The 19,671-nt window shown below is 49.0% G+C and overlaps 10 protein-coding genes across 10 annotated transcripts; 6 read left to right on the top strand and 4 right to left on the bottom strand.

The window, feature by feature from the left end:
• Positions 1–204: 204 nt before the first annotated feature.
• On the top strand, positions 205–1,458 carry F5147DRAFT_783099 (uncharacterized protein; the record flags this gene model as incomplete). Its single annotated transcript, XM_041442797.1, has 3 exons — positions 205–391; positions 444–646; positions 913–1,458. 3 exons carry the CDS (start codon positions 205–207, stop codon positions 1,456–1,458), a joined length of 936 nt encoding a protein of 311 aa, XP_041284353.1.
• Positions 1,459–2,433: 975 nt separating this feature from the next.
• On the top strand, positions 2,434–3,640 carry F5147DRAFT_783100 (uncharacterized protein; the record flags this gene model as incomplete). The annotated part of the gene is made up of 5 exons (XM_041442798.1): positions 2,434–2,864; positions 2,917–3,100; positions 3,157–3,310; positions 3,338–3,546; positions 3,599–3,640. 5 exons carry the CDS (start codon positions 2,434–2,436, stop codon positions 3,638–3,640), a joined length of 1,020 nt encoding a protein of 339 aa, XP_041284354.1.
• Positions 3,641–5,745: 2,105 nt separating this feature from the next.
• On the top strand, positions 5,746–6,419 carry F5147DRAFT_802338 (uncharacterized protein; the record flags this gene model as incomplete). Its single annotated transcript, XM_041443296.1, has 2 exons — positions 5,746–6,172; positions 6,236–6,419. The coding sequence occupies exons 1-2, from the start codon at positions 5,841–5,843 to the stop codon at positions 6,417–6,419; spliced, it is 516 nt and encodes a 171-aa protein (XP_041284355.1). The 5' UTR covers positions 5,746–5,840.
• Positions 6,420–8,529: 2,110 nt separating this feature from the next.
• F5147DRAFT_590178 (uncharacterized protein) lies at positions 8,530–9,535 on the bottom strand (the record flags this gene model as incomplete). Its single annotated transcript, XM_041432162.1, has 3 exons — positions 8,530–9,084; positions 9,130–9,306; positions 9,347–9,535. The coding sequence occupies 3 exons, from the start codon at positions 9,533–9,535 to the stop codon at positions 8,530–8,532; spliced, it is 921 nt and encodes a 306-aa protein (XP_041284356.1).
• Positions 9,536–10,083: 548 nt separating this feature from the next.
• On the bottom strand, positions 10,084–10,395 carry F5147DRAFT_783104 (uncharacterized protein; the record flags this gene model as incomplete). The annotated part of the gene is made up of 1 exon (XM_041442799.1): positions 10,084–10,395. The coding sequence occupies one exon, from the start codon at positions 10,393–10,395 to the stop codon at positions 10,084–10,086; it is 312 nt and encodes a 103-aa protein (XP_041284357.1).
• A 48-nt stretch (positions 10,396–10,443) lies between these two features.
• On the bottom strand, positions 10,444–12,219 carry F5147DRAFT_783105 (uncharacterized protein; the record flags this gene model as incomplete). The annotated part of the gene is made up of 6 exons (XM_041442800.1): positions 10,444–11,013; positions 11,062–11,196; positions 11,248–11,444; positions 11,477–11,673; positions 11,719–12,029; positions 12,082–12,219. The coding sequence occupies 6 exons, from the start codon at positions 12,217–12,219 to the stop codon at positions 10,444–10,446; spliced, it is 1,548 nt and encodes a 515-aa protein (XP_041284358.1).
• Positions 12,220–13,669: 1,450 nt separating this feature from the next.
• F5147DRAFT_783106 (uncharacterized protein) lies at positions 13,670–14,789 on the top strand (the record flags this gene model as incomplete). Its single annotated transcript, XM_041442801.1, has 3 exons — positions 13,670–14,108; positions 14,164–14,478; positions 14,527–14,789. 3 exons carry the CDS (start codon positions 13,670–13,672, stop codon positions 14,787–14,789), a joined length of 1,017 nt encoding a protein of 338 aa, XP_041284359.1.
• A 133-nt stretch (positions 14,790–14,922) lies between these two features.
• F5147DRAFT_660329 (uncharacterized protein) lies at positions 14,923–16,831 on the bottom strand (the record flags this gene model as incomplete). Its single annotated transcript, XM_041434667.1, has 5 exons — positions 14,923–15,731; positions 15,780–15,950; positions 16,001–16,107; positions 16,156–16,565; positions 16,625–16,831. 5 exons carry the CDS (start codon positions 16,829–16,831, stop codon positions 14,923–14,925), a joined length of 1,704 nt encoding a protein of 567 aa, XP_041284360.1.
• Positions 16,832–17,571: 740 nt separating this feature from the next.
• F5147DRAFT_530141 (uncharacterized protein) lies at positions 17,572–18,818 on the top strand (the record flags this gene model as incomplete). The annotated part of the gene is given in 4 exon segments (XM_041430065.1): positions 17,572–18,241; positions 18,289–18,437; positions 18,457–18,629; positions 18,659–18,818. Coding segments are annotated over 4 exon segments (1,152 nt in total), but the record flags the coding sequence as incomplete, so codon positions are not given.
• A 145-nt stretch (positions 18,819–18,963) lies between these two features.
• On the top strand, positions 18,964–19,227 carry F5147DRAFT_590177 (uncharacterized protein; the record flags this gene model as incomplete). The annotated part of the gene is made up of 1 exon (XM_041432161.1): positions 18,964–19,227. A coding segment is annotated over one exon (264 nt), but the record flags the coding sequence as incomplete, so codon positions are not given.
• Positions 19,228–19,671: the final 444 nt, after the last annotated feature.

A 19,671-nucleotide genomic window follows, 5' to 3' on the forward strand; every position in this document is an offset into this window, starting at 1 on the left:
GATTTCATTATATATGGGTAGTTAGGTCAAGACAATGTGTAGTACGCGTGCCTCCTTATGTCGATCCTCATGTTCTGAATGTTGTTAGTCGATATGGCAGTCACTCTTCGTGTATTTTATGTAACCGGTTTGCTGCCAGACTTATGTAACCAGTTTGCCGCCAGACATATATAAGTACAATGCCTAATATGTTATATGCAAGCCATGATTCATATTCCTCCTGACTGGGCCTTGGCCATAACCCATATTGCTAGTGAATATGTCTCTCGCCAGTTCCTTGCACTGATCGGCGGACTGTCCAATGCCATTCCCCCACTCGAACTAGATCTTGTCATGCTCATGGCATGTTCAAAACTGGCTCGTACCCTCACCGATGCCTATCGGAACCCTGGTATGACTCTTTTGGTGGTGCCTCATATGATCCCTAATCCCATCAATGTTAGTTACTATCAACTTAGATGTAGCCAGGTATGCAGATGTTCTGCAAATGATGGAAAAAGGCATCAACCCTGCTCGCGAAGACAGCCTTCTTTCCTGGTATCCACCTGACAGCCAGATCCATCTTGATTGGCTGACAGTTGTGTGTGACAAGTTCGGTATCATCGTCCTCTGGTATCTTCCCGGCGCAATTGATCTGGCCATACAGGTAAGTTGTCCTAATTGCCAAGTCCTTATATTGACTGTGTTAGAATGACATGGCGGCAGCTACTGCAATAATGTCAGTTCCACTGGCTAGAAGTGTGACGAGCAGCGCCGCCACAAACGATAAATGGAGGACCCATTCTTCAAACTTTTATCCAAGTCAATGTGGCGGTACTCCGGGGTGTATCAATCTGTCCCCAGCATGGTTTTTGTAAGGTCACCCGGTGTGTCACACCTCATAATTAGCGGCATCCATTCTCACTCTCATAGGCACCCAAATTTCATCCGCATGTCTCAGCGACTCTTAAAGTGTTGGGACGGTCTTTCTGTCAGGCAATGCAGAGACTGGCAGCGCTCATCACCGCTGCATTGAGAGTCATGCACCCTAACCTCTATTGGTCATCATTGGCAACAAAGCTAGCCTTGGGTCTCTGGGCAGCTGACAAGAAATTGGACGAAATGGGAGATCATCTCAGAGAGTGGGCATCCGTATTCACTGCACTCGCTATCGTGTGCAACCGGCGTTCGCTGATGCATCGTGATCCGCTGTCACGTCCCCAATGGTTTGACGTCATGACCACCTTCGGCAATTATGGAGTAGCAAGGATGAAGATGCCAAATCTAGGCATTGAAAGTGTCTACCCGGCAGGTTTAATGGTCGCCGGATCAGGACGAATTATTAGACATGGATTGGATATGGCAGACGGCAACCGAACAGCCTGGGTCTGGTACATGAGGGATGATGTTCACGAGTTTATGGATATCCCACAAGCGGACTACTCTAAGTACTGGTCACTAGTCACCAATGCTCAATAGTAATAGCTGTTGTATTTAAATCTGTACACCAGGCTGACTATATGTCCAGAGCCGGTCAGTGCAGGCACCGCCGAAATGAATGCACATGGTGTTGCCGGGAGGCGACTAATGGGTCATCCTGTAGACACCTGCACCTCAGGTTTGCCGAGCCGGTGTTCAAAGAAGAGGTCTCGGCGCAAGCACCGCCGCAATGAGTGCACATGGTGTCGCTGCTAACTCTGCATCATCCGCCGCCGGTGAACAGTAAATGCATGTGCTGCAGGTTTGCCGAGCCAGTGTTCGACGCAGAAAAGGTCACGGCGCAAGCACCGCCGCAATTAGTGCACGGTGTCGCCGGCAACTATATTTGTATATTTGCAGAGCCGGTATTCAACAACGAAAGTGTCTGCAGAAGCCAAAGCAGAGTAGCAGCTGTTTAACACCATTTCCTCAACATACCTCACCAGGTGATTCCTCGCTGGATGTTCATGCATGGGTCAGCTGCCGCCGGTGACAATCCATACCCTGCGGTAATATGTTTAGCAGTGCCACAGGCCTTATACTATGTCACCGGCATGCATGCATAGTGAGGTATTCTATGGAAGCATGGGGCAATCACCCCCGGTGACAATCACCCTGCAGCATTATGTTTGGCAGTGCCACAGCTGCCCCCCCTGCGGTGATCCCGAAATATGCAAAACTGTCGGCGAGTGTATATGGGCCCACCCCTCACCATCGAGTAGCACCTACCAGACATAGCCTATGCATCATAATACCAATATCCTATATATTTTTGTATTCCATAATGTATATACAGTAGGCCCACCCTTGAGCCTCAGTTATTTTTAGCCTCTGGCCCACCCGCTATACTGGGGTACAATCCCATATGTGGGCCCATCCCTTAGGTCAGACTTACATTGTAATGTGGGCCCATGGTGGGTTGGCCCGAGTCTTAGGGAGCATTGTCAACATGGGCTGTCCTATAAGTAGGGAGATATGTCACTGCATTATGTGTCCATTCTAGGGGCAAACCCAGCATTATCCCTCAAGACAATTTCATCCCGCCCTGAAATTGACCATGCTGCCAACTACTTCCAGATATCGCGCACGGCAGGAAGCACTTACTTGCAAAGCCTGCATTCTGGTAGCGCCCAGTATGGGGGCCATACCACAGACACTCATGCCCCCCCTCACACTGCCCCCCCTCATACTACATATGAAGGCGCCGGCTATTCTGCCGGCGCTGTATATGAAGGTGCTGGCTATTCTGCCAGTGCTGCCCCCCATCATGCTGCCCCCCCTCATGCTGCCCCCCCTCATGCTGCCCCCTCTCATGCTGCCCTCCCTCATGCTGCCCCCCCTCACATTGCCCCCCCTCATATTGCCACCCCTTATGCTTCCCCTCCCTCGCGCTGCTACATACGAAGGTGCCGGCTATTCTGCTGGTGCTACATACAATGATGTCGCAATGGATCGCAGCTGGGGTGATGGCTCCAATGTCATCATCCTCGACAGTCCTCCTAGGCCCCAAGCTTCCACCAAACGACCACTTCCTGCATCACCCCCTTCTCCCCTGCCTCGGTCGGAATTTGCTCTTTCCGAGAAGATGCAAACCTATCGGTACAATAGCTGTGCGTCCTTCGGGGCTCCGTCTCGGGGAGATGTACTAACTTCAGGCACATTAGACGCAACTCTGGTGGCTCATTGAGCTCCTCACAGTCCAAGGCTGTGTCTTCCCCTGTCTCGACAACTCCAACATCGGAGCCCATCCCATCCTTGTCAAAGGGCAAAGGCCGGCAGGTGAAGAAGCAGTGCTCAGACCTCCAAAGTCAGGCTCAAAGCCAGATGGAGGCGCTGAACGACAGAATTGAGAGTGCGCAATCGGACTGAATCACCTGAGAGGAACTCAAGAATGAACGCTACATGGCCAAATACAATCTCGCTCATCAGACAGAAGAACATCAATTCCTCCATGAGGAACGCAGCTACCAACGCACGGAAGCGGCTGTCATCCATCAACGTGCGCAGGAGGCAAAGGATGCAGAGATCCGCCTGTGTGAAGCTGAGATGAGGATGCATGATGCGTTAACGCATGTGCATGCTGAGGAGGTGACTGCCCTCTGTCTCAAGATTGAATATCTCCATCTCACTAATGCTCAAGGGTCTTGAAGGTTTGGATGCTGTGTGGTACCTGTACTTGTAGTTTCATTGTTATCTGCTCATCACTTCTCTGTCATTTGCCCTGCCTTAGTACCATTGTTCTTATCATGTCTTTCTCTGTCATGTGCACTATGTTAGTACAATTGTCTGTGTCCCCCTATGCTGTCTATGTTCCCTTGTGCTTAAATATATGGACTGTTGGTTTCTTGAATCCATTCATGGAGTGTTTTGAATACATGGACCCAATCCTACATGTTTGAAACTAGGGTTACTATCCTTCCCTATGCTGTGCCCTTGAGTATGGGCTATCAAAAAGCTCATTCATCAACCTTTCACGACAAGCATGACCTGGAGTTTCCTCATACAATCTATCACCAATCTGCTCATTGCCATCAGGCCCCTCACCTTCCCCTCTAGCAATGAGATTATTTTCCTCTTCACGGGCCCAATCCATTGAGCCCTTGTCCTCTTTAAGACCACGATGTTCTTCAAACCGAATGATCATGTTGTGAAGTATGAGACAACACTGGATCCAATAGACAGCAGCTCAAAGGTCATCTGCTGAATTGATGTTCTGTTGAAGGTCTTGGAGAGATTGAAACCTCCCTTTCAATGCAGCAAAAGCATGCTTGACGCAGACACAGACCTATATAATTTAAATAAGGAAAAAATGGAGATTAAAAAACATACAGATGAAAGGTAAAAATTGAAGGTCCTCTGATTTGCTGTCAGCTGTCCATTGCGGGGTTTCTTGAAAGGGGGAATACACCAGGTGTTCAGTGGATAAGCACTGTCTGCCCAGATCCAGTGACCAGCTGGAAGAAGTGTATCATGTTCATGATAGAGATGGGTGGACCTAAAGGCATAGGCATCATGCACACTCCCAGGGTGACCAAGAGAATAGTCAACAATCAGAAGATTGTGGGGCATGATAGCTGCCTTGAATTTATTTTAATTTTTAACTGGAAAATAAAATAAAGTGAACTTACTTGACAGCCAAGGGAATATTCTGACTTCCTATCATAAAAAACCTGGTGATAAAAACCAGGTGTTGCATATAAATCAATGGTTGTCCCATCAACAGCTAGAATACCATTCTGCCACTCAGGGCAGGTAGTTGCCCGTGCAGTATACCTCCAAGCACGCTCAAAGTCCTGTGAGTCATGTGAAGGGAAGCCCATGAATGTGTCATGCTGATCAAGCAGGGCAACAATTACACAATTAGTGCAATTAACAATTGACCCAACACTGACACCTGCCCATTGAGCTGCATCCTCAAGGGTGATGGAATTGCCATAGTGGCCAGCACGGTTAAGAAAAATTGCAAGTTGAATGGAGACAGGAGGTTGGGGGTTGTTTGAGTTGTTACAAAAAATGGGGTGGTCAAAGATTCGATCGAGAATGTCATCAAAAATTTCAGGATTGACATGCAGTTTGTGGCAGAATAAGTGAGGGCAATGTTCACCAAAATGAACAAGAAGAGGAAGTTGTGAGGCTTGTGGCATGGGTTCGCTAACCTTACGAAGTACACAGGCCTTCACAACCTCGTCCTGCAGAGTTGCAATGGCATCTTGAGCACAATTGTAATAGGCGGTAAGATGATCATGATCATTGGAGGAGTCAGAGTCAGAAAAATCAGAAAAATCAGAAAAGGCAAATAAGACAGGAGAAAGAGGCGAAGGAGGGGTGATCATGATGTTTAGGAAGATATTGAGGTCCGAGTCATGGGTAAGGTCTAAAGATGCAAAGCTCGAGTCTGATTTAGAGTCCATAGACTCATCATCATCTATGGCATGTTGGTACTGCAACCTGGCTAATGCAAGTGCAGTTTGGTCAATATCATGCAGCATTTGTGCATGTGTGGATTGACGAGGCATAGTAGGGGTCAGGGGATCAAACCTCCTGTCTACTTGTTGCATATGTGACCCAGTTTACGGCGGAGTTTGAATTTCCGGAATACTCCAATGGAGTAAGTTGGTGTTGTCGACGTCATCCTGCACCTCAGCGCTCAGGTCTAGGCCTCAGCGCTCAGCACTCAGCCCCCCAGGTTTCAAGGCCTCGGGCCCATCAGAGATCACACAAGGTAAGTACTGGTTTTCTGTTTCTTCCTCACTCCCCTCCTCCACCGTTCCTTCTCACTCGAGACAAATTTACCTTCACACCACCAGCCATCGTCATCCTCCTCACAACAGCCACAGCCATAACAACCCTCGCAGCTCGGCACACATTCATATCCGCAATTCATGCCCAATAACATGCACCCACCGCAGCAGTCTTCTGGCACCCCACGTTCCCCTACATTCCTTCGTGCTGTGCCAAACGTGCCAGGCCAGTCTCGACCTCCCGCCACCTCTTTATTTCTCCTCCCTCCGGTGTTCTCTCCCTCCCTCCAATGTTCTTCTCCCTCCCTCCAGTGTTTTCTCCCTCCCTCCAATGTTCTTCTCCCTCCCTCTGGCATTTTCTCCATCCCTCCAAGGTTCTTCTCCCTCCCTCTGGCGTTTTTCCCCTCCCTCTGGCATTCTCTCCCTCCCTCTGGCATTCTCTCCCTCCCTCTAGTGTTCTCTCCCTCCCTCTAGTGTTCTCTCCCTCCCTCCAATGTTCTTCTCCCTCCCTCCAACATTCTTCTCCCTCCCTCCAGCATTCTTCTCCCTCCTTCCAGGATTCTATCCCTCCCTCCAACGTTCTTCTCCCTCCCTCCAGTGTTCTTCTCCCTCCCTCCGGCATTCTTCTCCCTCCCTCCAGTGTTCTTCTCCCTCCCTCCGGCATTCTTCTCCCTCCCTCCAGTGTTCTCCCTCCCTCCTGGCACTCACGCAGGAGTTTAGCGTAATTTTATTGAATAGCTACTTATTACACGGCACATTTGTATGTTCTACCTACTAAATCTATGACTTTCCCTGCATTGTATCTCGTATGTTTTGAAAATCCTAAGTGTCATTTGAAAATCCGACGTTGTGCTGATGTGCGCCGAATATTACTTAGCTGTGTTCCTTTTAGCCTTACCCGGGTTTGTTGAACTCTAGCCGAATGTTAGGGTCCATCTGGACAATGAATTTCACATTTAAAATTCAAACTTGTGGTCATGTGATCTTACCAGGAGAATCCCAGATGCCACTCGATGGCAGAGTCTTTGATAATGATCAATGATCTAACTACCACCACCACCAACATGTCAGCTGCCCTCGACCATACTGGACCACTTGGGACAGTACAGCGAGAATGTGTAATATGATTGATGTTTATCCTAGCTGGTGTTGTCACCCAAGCCCTTATAGATTGTCAGGCGCAGTTTCTAACCCACCATTCATGCATCCCTTATCATACATCCACATTAACGGGCGAAGCGTGGGTGTTGGAACTCATGCTTGGTCACCCTGACCACATCAAACATAACCTCAGCATCAATATCAATGTCTTCAATGATCTGTTGGAGGTCCTACAAGCAAATGGGTTTGTGAGGTCCTGCAATGGAGTTTCTGTGGAGGAACAGCTCGCAATCTTCCTGTATATGTGTGTCACTGGACTCTCGACTCGCCATATTGGAGAGAGGTTCCAATGATTGTCCAATACAGTCTCGCAGTAAGTGGATCATCAATTATATCATAATTCATCTGTTTATAATCCTACTAGATACTTCAAGTGCATACTAGTATTCCTTTCTACATCTCCGTTCTACTCCTCACAGGTCCGGTTCCCCAAACACGATACTCTCATCTCACCCACAATACTAAATGACCCTCATGTCTGATTTTTTGATCAGTGCCTTGGCGCTGTTGACGGTTCTCATATCTGTGCATTCACGACCATTAAAGACCAACCTTTCATGTGGAACTGCAAAGGTTACCTGTCTCAGAATTGTCTTTTCATCACATAATACAGTGACATATCTCCTTACTTACTGTCTAGCCCACCTTGACATTTCTGCCAAGTGACCTGGGCCAACCCACCATGGGCCCACATGATGATTGTAAGTCAGTGTCATGGAGTGGGCCCTTTGTTGTTGTGTACCCAATGGCTAGGATGGGGCCCATGGGTCATATTCGTCGCCAGGTTGGGGTGGGCCCATGGGTCTCTGGGTTAAAATACATTGTGCTTACAGGTGGGCCCAAGGTATAGCAGAAAAGGTTTTGCTCAACAGTCTCGAGTGGGCCCACAGGTTTTGGGTGTCACTGGAATACTACTGCCGGTGATATTACGGGCAGTGAAACACGCCGGAGAATTAAAAAGCGAATGGCCGCCAGCTGACATGATTGTCTGTCGCAGCCGGCCAACGCATGTGCAGATGTCGCTGGTAGGTCGGCGCTTTGCGATTGTGATATGCCATGGGTGGATGCCATCTCGGATTAATGGGCGGCGATGGAAGAGGATTACTGTAAGCGGCGATTGCATCACATTCACACTGGGCATCAGAGGCCTCACACGGCAGTTGTTCATTCAATGGCGCCATGTGCTGGAATGGGCCCATTCATGGAATGCGGGATGGAGGGTTGGGCCAGGCAGGGAGCTATTGCAATACAGGTGGACTTAGGCCACGAATGTTGGCTTTTGGGCGGGCCCTATCTTAAATCGCCAGGATGAGCCCACAGGTTGTACACATACTAACTGGTTAGGCCCACGACACCACCGAGGTTGATGCAACCCGGCCCAGCCCATGTACAACTGGATTGTTGGATGGGCCTGGATTCCATTGATGTGTAGCATGGGCTCACCCCATGTATGTGGAAGCAACTGCAGGCCTAGGGCCAGCGTCCTGTACAGTGGTGGGCCCAGGCCCGGTATGTTAGCGAGCGGGTAGGCCCAAAGCTTAACAAATCATGGCACGCAGTGCCATGGCACCATGAGCCAATCTATCGGACACATGACAGGTGTTCACTAGCAACAAAAAGTGCTCTAAATTCATGAATGTCATCCCTATGTACCATATCAGCTATGCCCCTAACTGCAACAGAATGCATCGGCGATTATTGACTTGTACTTGGAATAGTCACCTCGGGGTACATTAACAAATTTATGAACATCATCCCTCATGTACCACACCCAGCTAACTCTATCGCCGTTCACCCTGTTGACACCATGCCTAACAATTCTGCCTGAAGTACCTACCATCACACCTGAATTGTAGGTAATTTCAATGCCAATATTGGGCAATTTCATTTGCACCGGTCCATAATCGCCGATACTGGTTATGATATCAAACCATTGAGCGAGGGATTGAGAGTCTCTGTGCAGGGGTGAACAATGATTGCACATAACGGCGAGAACTGTAAATGAAGACACCCATTGTCTGAGGCAAGTTCCCATGTCCTTGAATTGATTATTGTCTGCCCATAGACCGAGGCCGAGCTGAGTTGTCAAAGACGACCAGTATAAGCTGCCATGCATGACTCTCAATGCAGTGGCAGCCAAGACCGCCGGCCACCGGATCGCCTGACATATAGTTGACCCATCCTGTTTAAGGGTCGCCGATATTTCAGGATGAAACTTTGGAGCCTAGTGACATCAGCGAGTACTTCCAGGTGTAAAATACCGACGTACCGGATGACCTTGCAGAAACCATCCTGGAGATAGATTAATACAACCCAGAGTGAGGCCGTGTTCACTGGTTCGAAAATTGCTCTCGTGGGTGCGCCATTTCTCCTTCTTGGCAGCAGTTCGGCTGATACTCTTACACAGATGATTGGACATCATCTTGGTCGCCGCCATCATATCATTCTACAAAAGTCAATAAACATCATCGGCGGGCGGCGAGCACCTCCTGTATGGTTTCATTAATTGCTCCAGGGAGATACCATAGAACAATAAGGCCAAATTTGTCCAGGACAACAGTAGGCTGCTCAAGCATAAGTTGACCAACCGGCGGAAATTGCTCCAGGAGGGATTGTTCATGCCGGGGATTGATGCCTGTTTCTTGTATATGCAACGCGTCTGAATACCGGACCATATCAAAGTTAATTGTCACTAATGCCGACCCGAGTCAGAACTATCGGCAGATGGGTGGCGAGGTCAAACCTGGATTAAGATATGCATCGGCGAGGCGCCGCGCAAGATTTGAGCAAGCCATAAGCAAAACTACATCAAGCTCAGGTGGAGGGAGGACTTTGGGCATCACTCCAACAATAGAACAGAACTGTCGAGAGACATACTTGCTGGCAAGATGAGTCGTGGCCAATGCCCAATCAGCAGGAATGGGATTCATTGGTTGAGGGACGGAAACTGAATATTTGCTGACTTTTTATGTTGAGGGCTTATCAGAACATTCATAATGGGACGTAAGAAAGACATGTAGGGCAACCGGTAATGAAGGACACATGCCCGAGCCTTGCCGGTGCGAAGCATGTCCCAAACGTAATGACATGTGGTTGCCGGCAGACACCGGAGATATGTGGGTAAGAATGACAGCGTTAAATTCAGCACTGCATTGATGAAACATGATGGCGCCAACAACTCAAAGGCATTACAAATAGAGACACTTTACGGACGAGAAGCTATCTAATTGTGGTGAAATGCAGAGGCCGATTCACTGAGGTTGCCTGTGCTTTGAGAACTCCCTGTGACGCGACTACCGGAGGGGCCTGAGGGAGCATGCATCCCAGATGGGCCGGCAACTGTGGATGGCCCTGGGGGTGCAAGGATGGCACCCGGAATGCTAGCACTCGCCGAGAGTGCAGAGACTGATGGGCCGGCGGCCGTGGATGTTCCTGGGGTGAAGTTGAAGTACAATCTTTCCATGGCCTGCGCTTGGCCTACACTGAGGCTCTGATTATAGGGAACCTGGTGCTGGTGGGAAGCAGGAAAGAACATGGTGTTATTGTAATGGGGAGGTATGGATGGAGTGGGGATCAAACATTGTCAAAGGGCCTCATAGGCGTCTTGCAGGACGGCGGTGGTACTTCCCTGTGATGCCAATTTAACATCAGCTGCACGGAGTTGGTTCTCATGTGTCCGGGATTTCGCTTGCAAAGTGTGAATTTGGTCTTGCAGCACAGCGACGTCGGTGTGAAGTGTCTCCATACTGCGCATCTCGGCATCCTGAGCAGCCACACGGACATTCAACGCCTCAAGGGAATCGGCGGCAGCAGCATTCCGAGTGCGGAGTTCGACGACCTGATTGTGAAGGTTGTGGATGGTATTGTACATATCTTCATGACTCTTCAAGACTAGTACCGAGTCCTTTGTGGCATCTAGTGTCATTGCCTGCAAGTCCTTCACCACTGTATCGGCCGGCACATCAATATCCATAAGCTGTGTGTGTGATGGCGGTGGTTGCACGTGCCGTGGTGGTGGTTTTTCAGGGTGGCTCAATGTCGGGGATGATTCAAGCGATGATGGCGAATATGCAGAGACAGAGGTCACAGGTGGTAAAGACAGCCTCTTCTGGGTGGCATTGTCTATGGTCGCCACATTGATATTGATGGTGTTCTGCATCTTTTGAGAAGTAAGGTAAACATCTAGGACTTGAATACCTACCGTCCCAACAGCCGACTCTTTGGCAACATCGCCGGCCGCTTCCGGCAAGGGGTCTTCATCGTATTCTTTTGATGTAGTATGCCGGTGGCTACTTTTATGCCGCTTGCTCATGGTGAGTCTCCCGGCAACAGTGGCCTACATAAAGCTCATAAGGGAGACATCAGTAGAAACTTAAATGGTCCCTACCAGCAGAGGAAGAGGTTCTTCAAACCAGGGCTTGCATTGATCGCCGGTGTGGGTGGACAGCGGCGGGCGGGTGGCTGATGACATGCTCTTCGTCAGCTGCTCATTCTGACTGGAGTCTCTAGATCTTTTCCTCTGCAACAGTGCACTACCATCGCCGTCCACACTATCCACTGGAGGTGGGACCTCTGTCCCCTTCCCTTTCGATCCATCACACCAGACTTGGAGTCACGGCCGCCAGTTGCCTGCGTTTGCTTTCTCTTCGGCATGGGCTTTTGTCTAACCATGGTGGTTTCTGCTTTCAAAACCTTCACTGGCGTGTCGCCGTCAACATTCTCGGGTGGCGCGGTCTCCTTACCCTTCCCTTTGTGAATGTCTGGCCCAATGACATTAGTGGCGGCGACATGGTCAATAATTTCAATCGCATCACTGTCAGAACTCTCAACAACTGTCAATGCCTTCCTGTGCAATCACTGTGGCCTAGGTTTGGGTTTGGACCCCACCGGGGATTCCGCTGGTGCATCTGCAATGACCTGCTGGGCCAGTTGCACCGGCGAGTGCGATATCGCAGATGGGTTTGAGGAGCTGATGAATGTGAGAGCCTTCTGATACAAAGGATGTTTCCGAATTCGTGAATCATTCGCTACAATGTTACGCCATACAGGTGCACTTAGAAATGATTGGCGAGTCACAGGGTCCAAATGACCTTGCAATTCCATCGCTGCCGATAACAAAAGTGGCGGAATCATGCTCACTGATCGCCCATGTTGTTCGAACACCGGCGACTGATCAGGATTCAATGCAAATTTTTTCCTTTGTTCATATTGGCAAGCTCACCAAAAATTTTGCGATGTCCATGGCCATAGTGAGATGGCCGGTGGGACCATTTTTCCACTCTACAGCTTGAGCCACGATTTGTTGCACTCGAGCGGCAGCATCATTAAGAGCTTTGTTTGAAACCTCTGTGGATGGCATGATATGTGGGCGGAAAAAAGGCAAAGGACCACAACATCAATTTTGACAATATATGTGTAATGGAAACAATTAAAATTTGAAGTCCAAATAGATCGGCTTGGGACCCGGTGCCATGAGGCTTTAGAAGCAATTGTATGTGGCGCTTGCATGGTTTCTCACGGCAAACATGCATTGTTTTGTGGCACATATTCAAACTCAGCCATGGGCCACACCACACATTGATGATATTTAAGCTTCCAGAGGTCACCATCTCACTTCCATCTCACACTGATTTGTACCATTGATTACAATGACGCACTCAAATGACTGCCGTGTCCATTTCGATATACTGATGGACAACGAGTCAGAGTCTCAAGCACCATCATCCAACGCCGGCGAAAACCCGACTAGTAAGTGTTATACTTCTTCGTTATGAAAGTGTATGTAATGATTTCCTGTCAGTGATGGATTTTGGGTTTGAAGCTCTGCCGGTGACTTCATATGGTGGCATGGCAGCCACACTGTCTGCTCCGATGTACCAGCTGGACTTCGGGTTTGCAGCTCCACCTGCAGCACTGCCTGTGCTCCAACCCGTTGAAGGTTCAACGGTACAGCGAGGCACGAACAATGCTCCTGACTGTATCTATAATTGTTGTAAGGTCGTGCGTTGCCTAGTCTGCTATACTTGAGACGACAAGTGCGTTCGACCCTAAAGGGGAAGCGAGTGCAGCAAGGATCTAGAGGTATGCGCTGAAAGCGCTACTGGTTGGCCAATGCGAAGCGCGAGAAAGCGCAGGTGCGCGCAAGGCGCGGGAATGCGCGCGTGTATGGTGCGAAGCGTGGGAAAGCGTGCGCGTGTATACAGATACGAGAGAGAGTAAGAGTGAGTTTGCTTAAGTGATGATATGATGTAAGACAAGAGAAGGGAGATGCGAGGTGTAAACAAATAGATTTCTACTATGTTCTGCTAGGTAAATAGTGGGTAGTAACCAGTAAGTCCTCTGTCGTTCTGGTGGGAGAGTAAGTCTCTCAGTAAGTATGTACTGCTGGCGCTTAAGTATGGCGCCTAAGCGCTGTCATGCGGAGCCGAAGCGCTACCGAGTAAGGTATGTCAAGATATATGTAAGTAAGGGTCCATGATAAAAATAAAGATGGAACGATAAGCAAATGTGAGAAATGGAAATATACGCACTAGGGAACTTGGTGGACAGTGGATGGATGCTTCTGGATGGCTGGCGCTATAGGGCGCTACAGCGCGGGAAGTGCGCGCGCATATACATCATGAAGCGCGGGAAAGGTACGCGCGCATTGCATGGGAAAGCTGCGCCTCATATAGAGATAGCTGCAGGTAGCACACAGAGTGATGCTACAAGTTCGTGCCATGTACTCCCCAGTGAAAACTGCCATATTGCACATGAGAGGCATGAGTCTCTACACCGTGTTTAACTTTGGGTTTAATTCCAACACCGACATGTCGCCCACGCCTCCTCCAGTGGCTCCAAATGCTGATACGTTGGCTGTCCCTCCTGCACTGCCTTACAGGCTGAACTTCAGGTTCGAACATCGGCAACCAACACCGCCAGTCTTTCAACCGGTATTTGACTTCGGGTTTCCGCTGGCACAGAGGCGGTCACCAACCCCTCAACCAGCCACTCCATCATTCTTGGACTTCAGATGGAACACCTCTGTTGCCAGAGATGATCCGGTTGTCACACCGACTGGCAAACCATTCAACTTTGGAATGGATTTGGATGTCACACCACAATGGTCAGTCACACCAACCACCATCCCGACTGAAAAAATGCCTTTGCTACCAACCCCGAAGCCAGCATTTGACTTTGGCTGGAATCTGTCGCCGACATCTATGCCGGCTCCGCCAGTTCATGTTGGATATGATATTTCTAATAGGTGTATGTCCCTTCTTGAAAAAATCCTCGGTCAGCCAAGATTGACCTACATTTATAGCATTCCAGTTCAATTGTCAAGTTCCTCCAGCAAAAGGAGGAGATTGGCAACCAATCCCAGTGAGAGCGGCCGTCCCGGTGACGGCGGTTAACCCAGCTGTCCCAGTGAAGGCGGCCATCGCAGCATCTGCGCCACCCACTCCAGCCGTGGCATATACACCGAAGGCACTTCCAAATGTGGAATTCGCATTCCCGCAGAGAAGCACGCCGAGCGGTTCCTCCGATACATCTGACCATCGGCCTTCCCATCAGGGCGTGATCGGCGATGCTGAGAGGACGGCGAGGAATATTGTTGAATGCCTCCAAGGCGATGAATGTAAGCACCGCTTCATGCTCCCTTTAGAACCCAACTGATTTATAACAGTCGATAAACTTGCGCAGTTGATGCTGGGCAGCATCGTCAACCCTAGCGATGATGTCCGGCATCCTCAACCTGACGAGGTCCTCGACAGCAACCAGGTCATATTATCGGTGTTTTGTGAGAGCAGAGATAAGTTGACTCGGATATTCAAAGATTTGATCCAGCTGCATCACATGGCGGCAGTGCAGGCCAGAGTTGTTCCATTGGTGCACTCTTTGTCACAACAGGTGCAGAAAGCAGAGAGAAAGTCTGGCGGTGGTGACTAGTTACAAATTATATATATCACCTTCACTTGTACATAGGTTTGCCACTCAAAGTGTTGTATATGTATGGGACCAGTGTTGCACCAGTCATCAATTGATTTCATTGCTGGTATTGTACTGATTTGAGATATGAGGATCACTTCTTGCTGCGTCTACCCAAAGATGCCTCTGGTGCACATGTCTTGCTCCTGGTTCTCTTCACCGGCGTATCTCTAACGGCCTCAGGAGCGCAGCATTTTGATCCCCGGGGCTGATCATTGGCCACATATGTGACCTCCTTTCTTCTCGTGACAGCACCAGATGATCTAGATGGCTGCTTTGCGGCCTTCCTCTGAGGTATGGCCGGCTCCTTGGTGTTGCTGAACGTGGCAATAGCTGGTTTTGGCACATCGCCGATGGCAGCCAGTGTCTGCCATGCACTTCGCCGTGGCGGAGCAGCGTCAGACTTGAGCTTGCGAGGCTTGTTAGTCGGGAGTGTGGCCTGTCGCGGTGGCGTCACATCCTTTTTCTGGGCAGTGAAAAGTGGTTCATCACCTTCACTAGAGGAGTGACCATCATTGCCATATAACTCATCCTCCGAACTGCTTTCTTTGATGGCCCGGTGCGATGGTAAGGGATTGCCTGTGTACTTTCCCTTTGGCTGTGTCCGTTGAGTGCGGTTTCTATTCATGGCGGCCTGCCGGGGTGCTGGAGAAACAACTGCCTCACATATGTCACTATCAGAATCTTGCCACACCATGAATGAAAAGGCTGGTTGAATATTTTGTTCTTGCCAGGCAAACCAGAATTGCAGCAAAGCACTTGTATCTGATATATCCATCTTGGAGGGTTCCTTGAATTGCATGCCGGCGGGCCATTTTGTGCCGTCAAAGTACGCCAATGGGTCCTGGCTTACATTGCCCCATGGCACCGCTGATTTGGAGGTGTCTTCCCCACCACACATCCCTATGCTTTGTGAGAATAATTTTTAATGTAACATGTAAGTGCACGTACTGTATAGTTTCGTGAGGAATGATCGAATCATGTGTTGTTGCTTGGCACAATTCCATCCCATTGTATCAGGGAGCATCAGCCAGCCATCGGCATCCTCTTCAAGTTCGATCAGCTTCTGGGGCTGCCGCTTCTTTGACTTTACCATTCGTGGCTCCTCCGCATCCTCCGCATCTACACCGTGATCAATATATTTGTTGTGAAATGAATCACCTGTATCTCACCGAATTGCTCCCCTGCATATTCCCCCCATTCCAACATAAACATGCCGTCCCAATCTCTGGTCTTGATGAAGCTCTCGCCGTTCCCAAACTGTTCATTGAAGTCATGACTTCCCCACAGTTAATGTTGACAGCCAGGTAAGTAGTAGACCACACACCCTCCTAACATCAGCTTCCCTTTGCTGTTGTTCCATGCAGACAACACACAGACCCTCATTCCAGCTTGCTTGAACATTTCGGTGGTCAAATGCTCGATCATCTCAGCGCCCTTGCTCTCGGCGACCTCGGCTTGCACTTCCGGCGGCGCCGCTTGATGGTTCCATTTCTCCGCCGTAGCTGCCGCCTGTTCCCTCTCCTCCGCCGACAAACCATCAATTACTGACTTCGCCGCCCTTGGCCACTTGCTGATCATCTCCTCACTTCCAGCCATTTCCCCTGTCTCTTCTCGGATTAGGTGTTTATGAGTCTGGATTAGGACTTTCCTTGCTGTCCAACGTCTGCCATACTTGATGAGTGGCTTGGGATCTTTTTTCCGCCGAGATTGGTTTTGCAACCATTGCTTGTAAATCTTGAATGTACATTGTATCAATGCTCCGATGGCTCCGATATATTTAAGGTGTCACGAACCTTTTTCCGAGCTTTCAATATGGCTCGGTCCTTGGTAGGAGCTTGGAGTGAGGCTTCCTTGTAGATGGCGATGAGCACCCTTGATCTTTCTTTACCTTTCACTGACCTCCAGTCCTCTAGGTGGTCCCTGAGGACCAAGACCTCCGCCTTGTCTAAGTGAACCTTCTTCTGCTGTGAGAGCACAATAGGAGATTGAGTTCTTGGCATGTTGGGTTATGGATAATGGTGATTCTGAATGGTTCAAGATTCGCAAATACTATAGTTGGTTGATATGGGGCAGTAAGGTTTGGTTCCTCGGCCAAGATCCCACAGTGTTTCTTTGTTCTGCTTGGTTCATCATATATTACAGCTCATATTGGGTACTTTTCATATATATCATTGTTGTGTTCAGTCGAGATGAAGTGGTGTTCCTTGTATCACTGTTGATATTATGTACTTTTGATGGATATGGTTGCTGTGTTCTCTTTGGATCATCTTATATTACATTCTAGGTCTTAGTATTATGTACTCATACCAGATATGATCTGAGCATGATCAAATTAATCCAAGTATCACATTCCATCGGCCAATTGAAACCTCTTACCTTTCTTGCAGATTCTCATTGCAGTGAACAAATGAAAGGTTCCAAACTCCAAGAGTGGACACCCAAACGAAAGTATGCAGTGGTAGAATGGCAGAAATAATATCGGACCAGGAAGGTGGTGGGCAAAATCAGTCGATCAGTTCCAGCAACCCCTACCAAGTCTGCTTCTAAGCAGCCGTCTCATGACATGCTTCACCATGGTGGACATGACTTTCTTGGGGACCTTGATGATCACAGGGTCATTCCCCTACGACTGCCAAAATTCTTGGTTAGCCTTCCCTCACACTTACCTGTCATAATCTGCTTATCTGAACTCAAGAGTCAAAACGACTATATAAGACAATGGGTCCCAAAGACAAAAGCATATCTTGACATACTCCTACAGAGGGAGGTTCCATCGGATCGGTCATGTATCATCTGTGGGACAGATGGTGTCTATAAATGTCATGGGTGCTTTGGTGAGCCTCTCTATTGTACAAGTTGTTGCAGAACCCAGCATCAGAGACTTCCCTTTCATCGGGTCAGCCAATGGACAGGCTCCTTCTTCGAGGAAAGTTGTTTGTTCAAGTGTGGGATCGTGATATGGCTTGGCCATGACGGAAAGCCATGTCCATGGGAAGATGATGTAGGGGGTTCTAGTGTGTTTACTACCGGGGAAGAGGGAGCCAACACAACAGACATGGAGAGTTCATCAGAAGAAGACAGCGGCGCCCCATGTTCGAAGAGCGCCGATGACCTCCCAGCCGGCGTGCCATTTATCAAGGGCAACAGTGCAATGACCACAATGGTTAACAAGTCCGGCGTGCATACCCACATGGTTAGGTATTGCACATGCCCCAACGCCGCCGCCGCCGATATACAAATGTTTGAAATGGGCTTATTTCCGGCGTCCTTCTTGGAACCGAAGACGGCATTCACATTTGACGTCTTAAATGACTTTTTGTTGGACAACCTGGAGTGCAGAACCTTGGCGATGAATTACTACAGCAAGTTGAGATGGATGACAATGATTGTCTTTCCGCATTTGGGTCCCGGTGAGTGCGTTCATCCCTCGCCGGGCAGATTATTTATTGGAATAAAGGACCGTACCAGGAAACTCATGAGGGTGGCCAGACAATGGAGGAACTCAAGCTTCTCAAATGGAATGGCTTCGGCCATGAGGAAAAGGACGTCAGACCCGGAGATTTAGCTCTCTTTTGTCTGGCGTGTCCCCCAGCCATGGGATTTAATGTGACTTTGCCTGTCGGAGAAACATACCGAGACTTTCAATGAGAAAGGATCAGATTTACAAACACTGAGTTGGCTATACACAAGATTGCTCGTCATGGACGAAAACTTCAAAGCCGAGCATCTCCATCCATTAAATCCCGGTGACAAAGTTTCTCTCATGACGGCTGTGGGTTCATGGTTAGGAGATGCAATGTGTAAGGAGCATTTGGCCATTGCCCAAGACAACCATTCAACGATCAGAATGCAACAAACCACCACGCGGTCAATCAGGCAAATGCATCTCGTCACAGGTTGGAGGCAACCGGCATCAGCGGTTGCGCCTGTGCAAGGCATGGGTGTTTTGTTCCTCACGCCATGGTCGATTTTCAGAAGGGAGAAAGGTGTGGGACCAAACCTGAGCAAATGTATCGCCTTACTGAGTTCAACCAGACCGATGAACATGGATCATGCGTTGGCGAGGCATTGAAAATGAACGCCGATGGAATACGCCAAGCGTTGACCTTTTATGATGTGAACTGTCAGTAACCACAAGCGTCTGAAGGACCACATCGCCGAGAGTCCTATCTTGGAGATACCCGAGGAACTGGATATTATCCCCGGAATCGGACTGTGGCACGTGCATGGCCATCAAGACAGTTGCTATGTAAGATATGCATCAAATTTTATCGAGGGCGCCGCTCGGATTGATAGCACAATCATGGAAACACTATGGGCGCCATTAAATATTATCTCGCCGGCGGCCCGTGGAATGGGAACTCTGCACCGAAAGGATGCTTGGACTATCAAATGAATGATTGTAACTTCATGAAGATGATCAGGATGAGTCAGCCCTCTGTGCAATCAATTCAAACAACTCATAATACATCATGCAGGCAAGTTGCTTTGCAAAAGTACAATAAGGCTGTCAGAGGAATCACCGATAGCAAATTGTGCGTTCGAAAAGCTAGATGAGACTGCCGATCCTGTGAAAGTCCGGGAATGGGAAGCACAAGAGAGGTTGGCACATCAACGGCGTCGCCGTGATCCAACAGCTATGGACATTTATGAGGTTCAAATCCAGAAAGGTAAGTGTAAATGTCAGAACAGCAGATCCTCTCTCATTTAATTACAGCGCCGACAAGAAGCAGCAGGAAATACATTATTGGCGGAACAAGGACAGTGTGCACAGCCTATCCAGCGGCGAGGTGCAGTGACATGGCTTGCAGAGGGTTTGACAATTGAGGCCCAAGTAACA

This window comes from Suillus discolor (assembly GCF_016758755.1).
Source record: "Suillus discolor strain FC423 chromosome Unknown F5147scaffold_304, whole genome shotgun sequence".
NCBI lineage: Eukaryota > Fungi > Basidiomycota > Agaricomycetes > Boletales > Suillaceae > Suillus > Suillus discolor.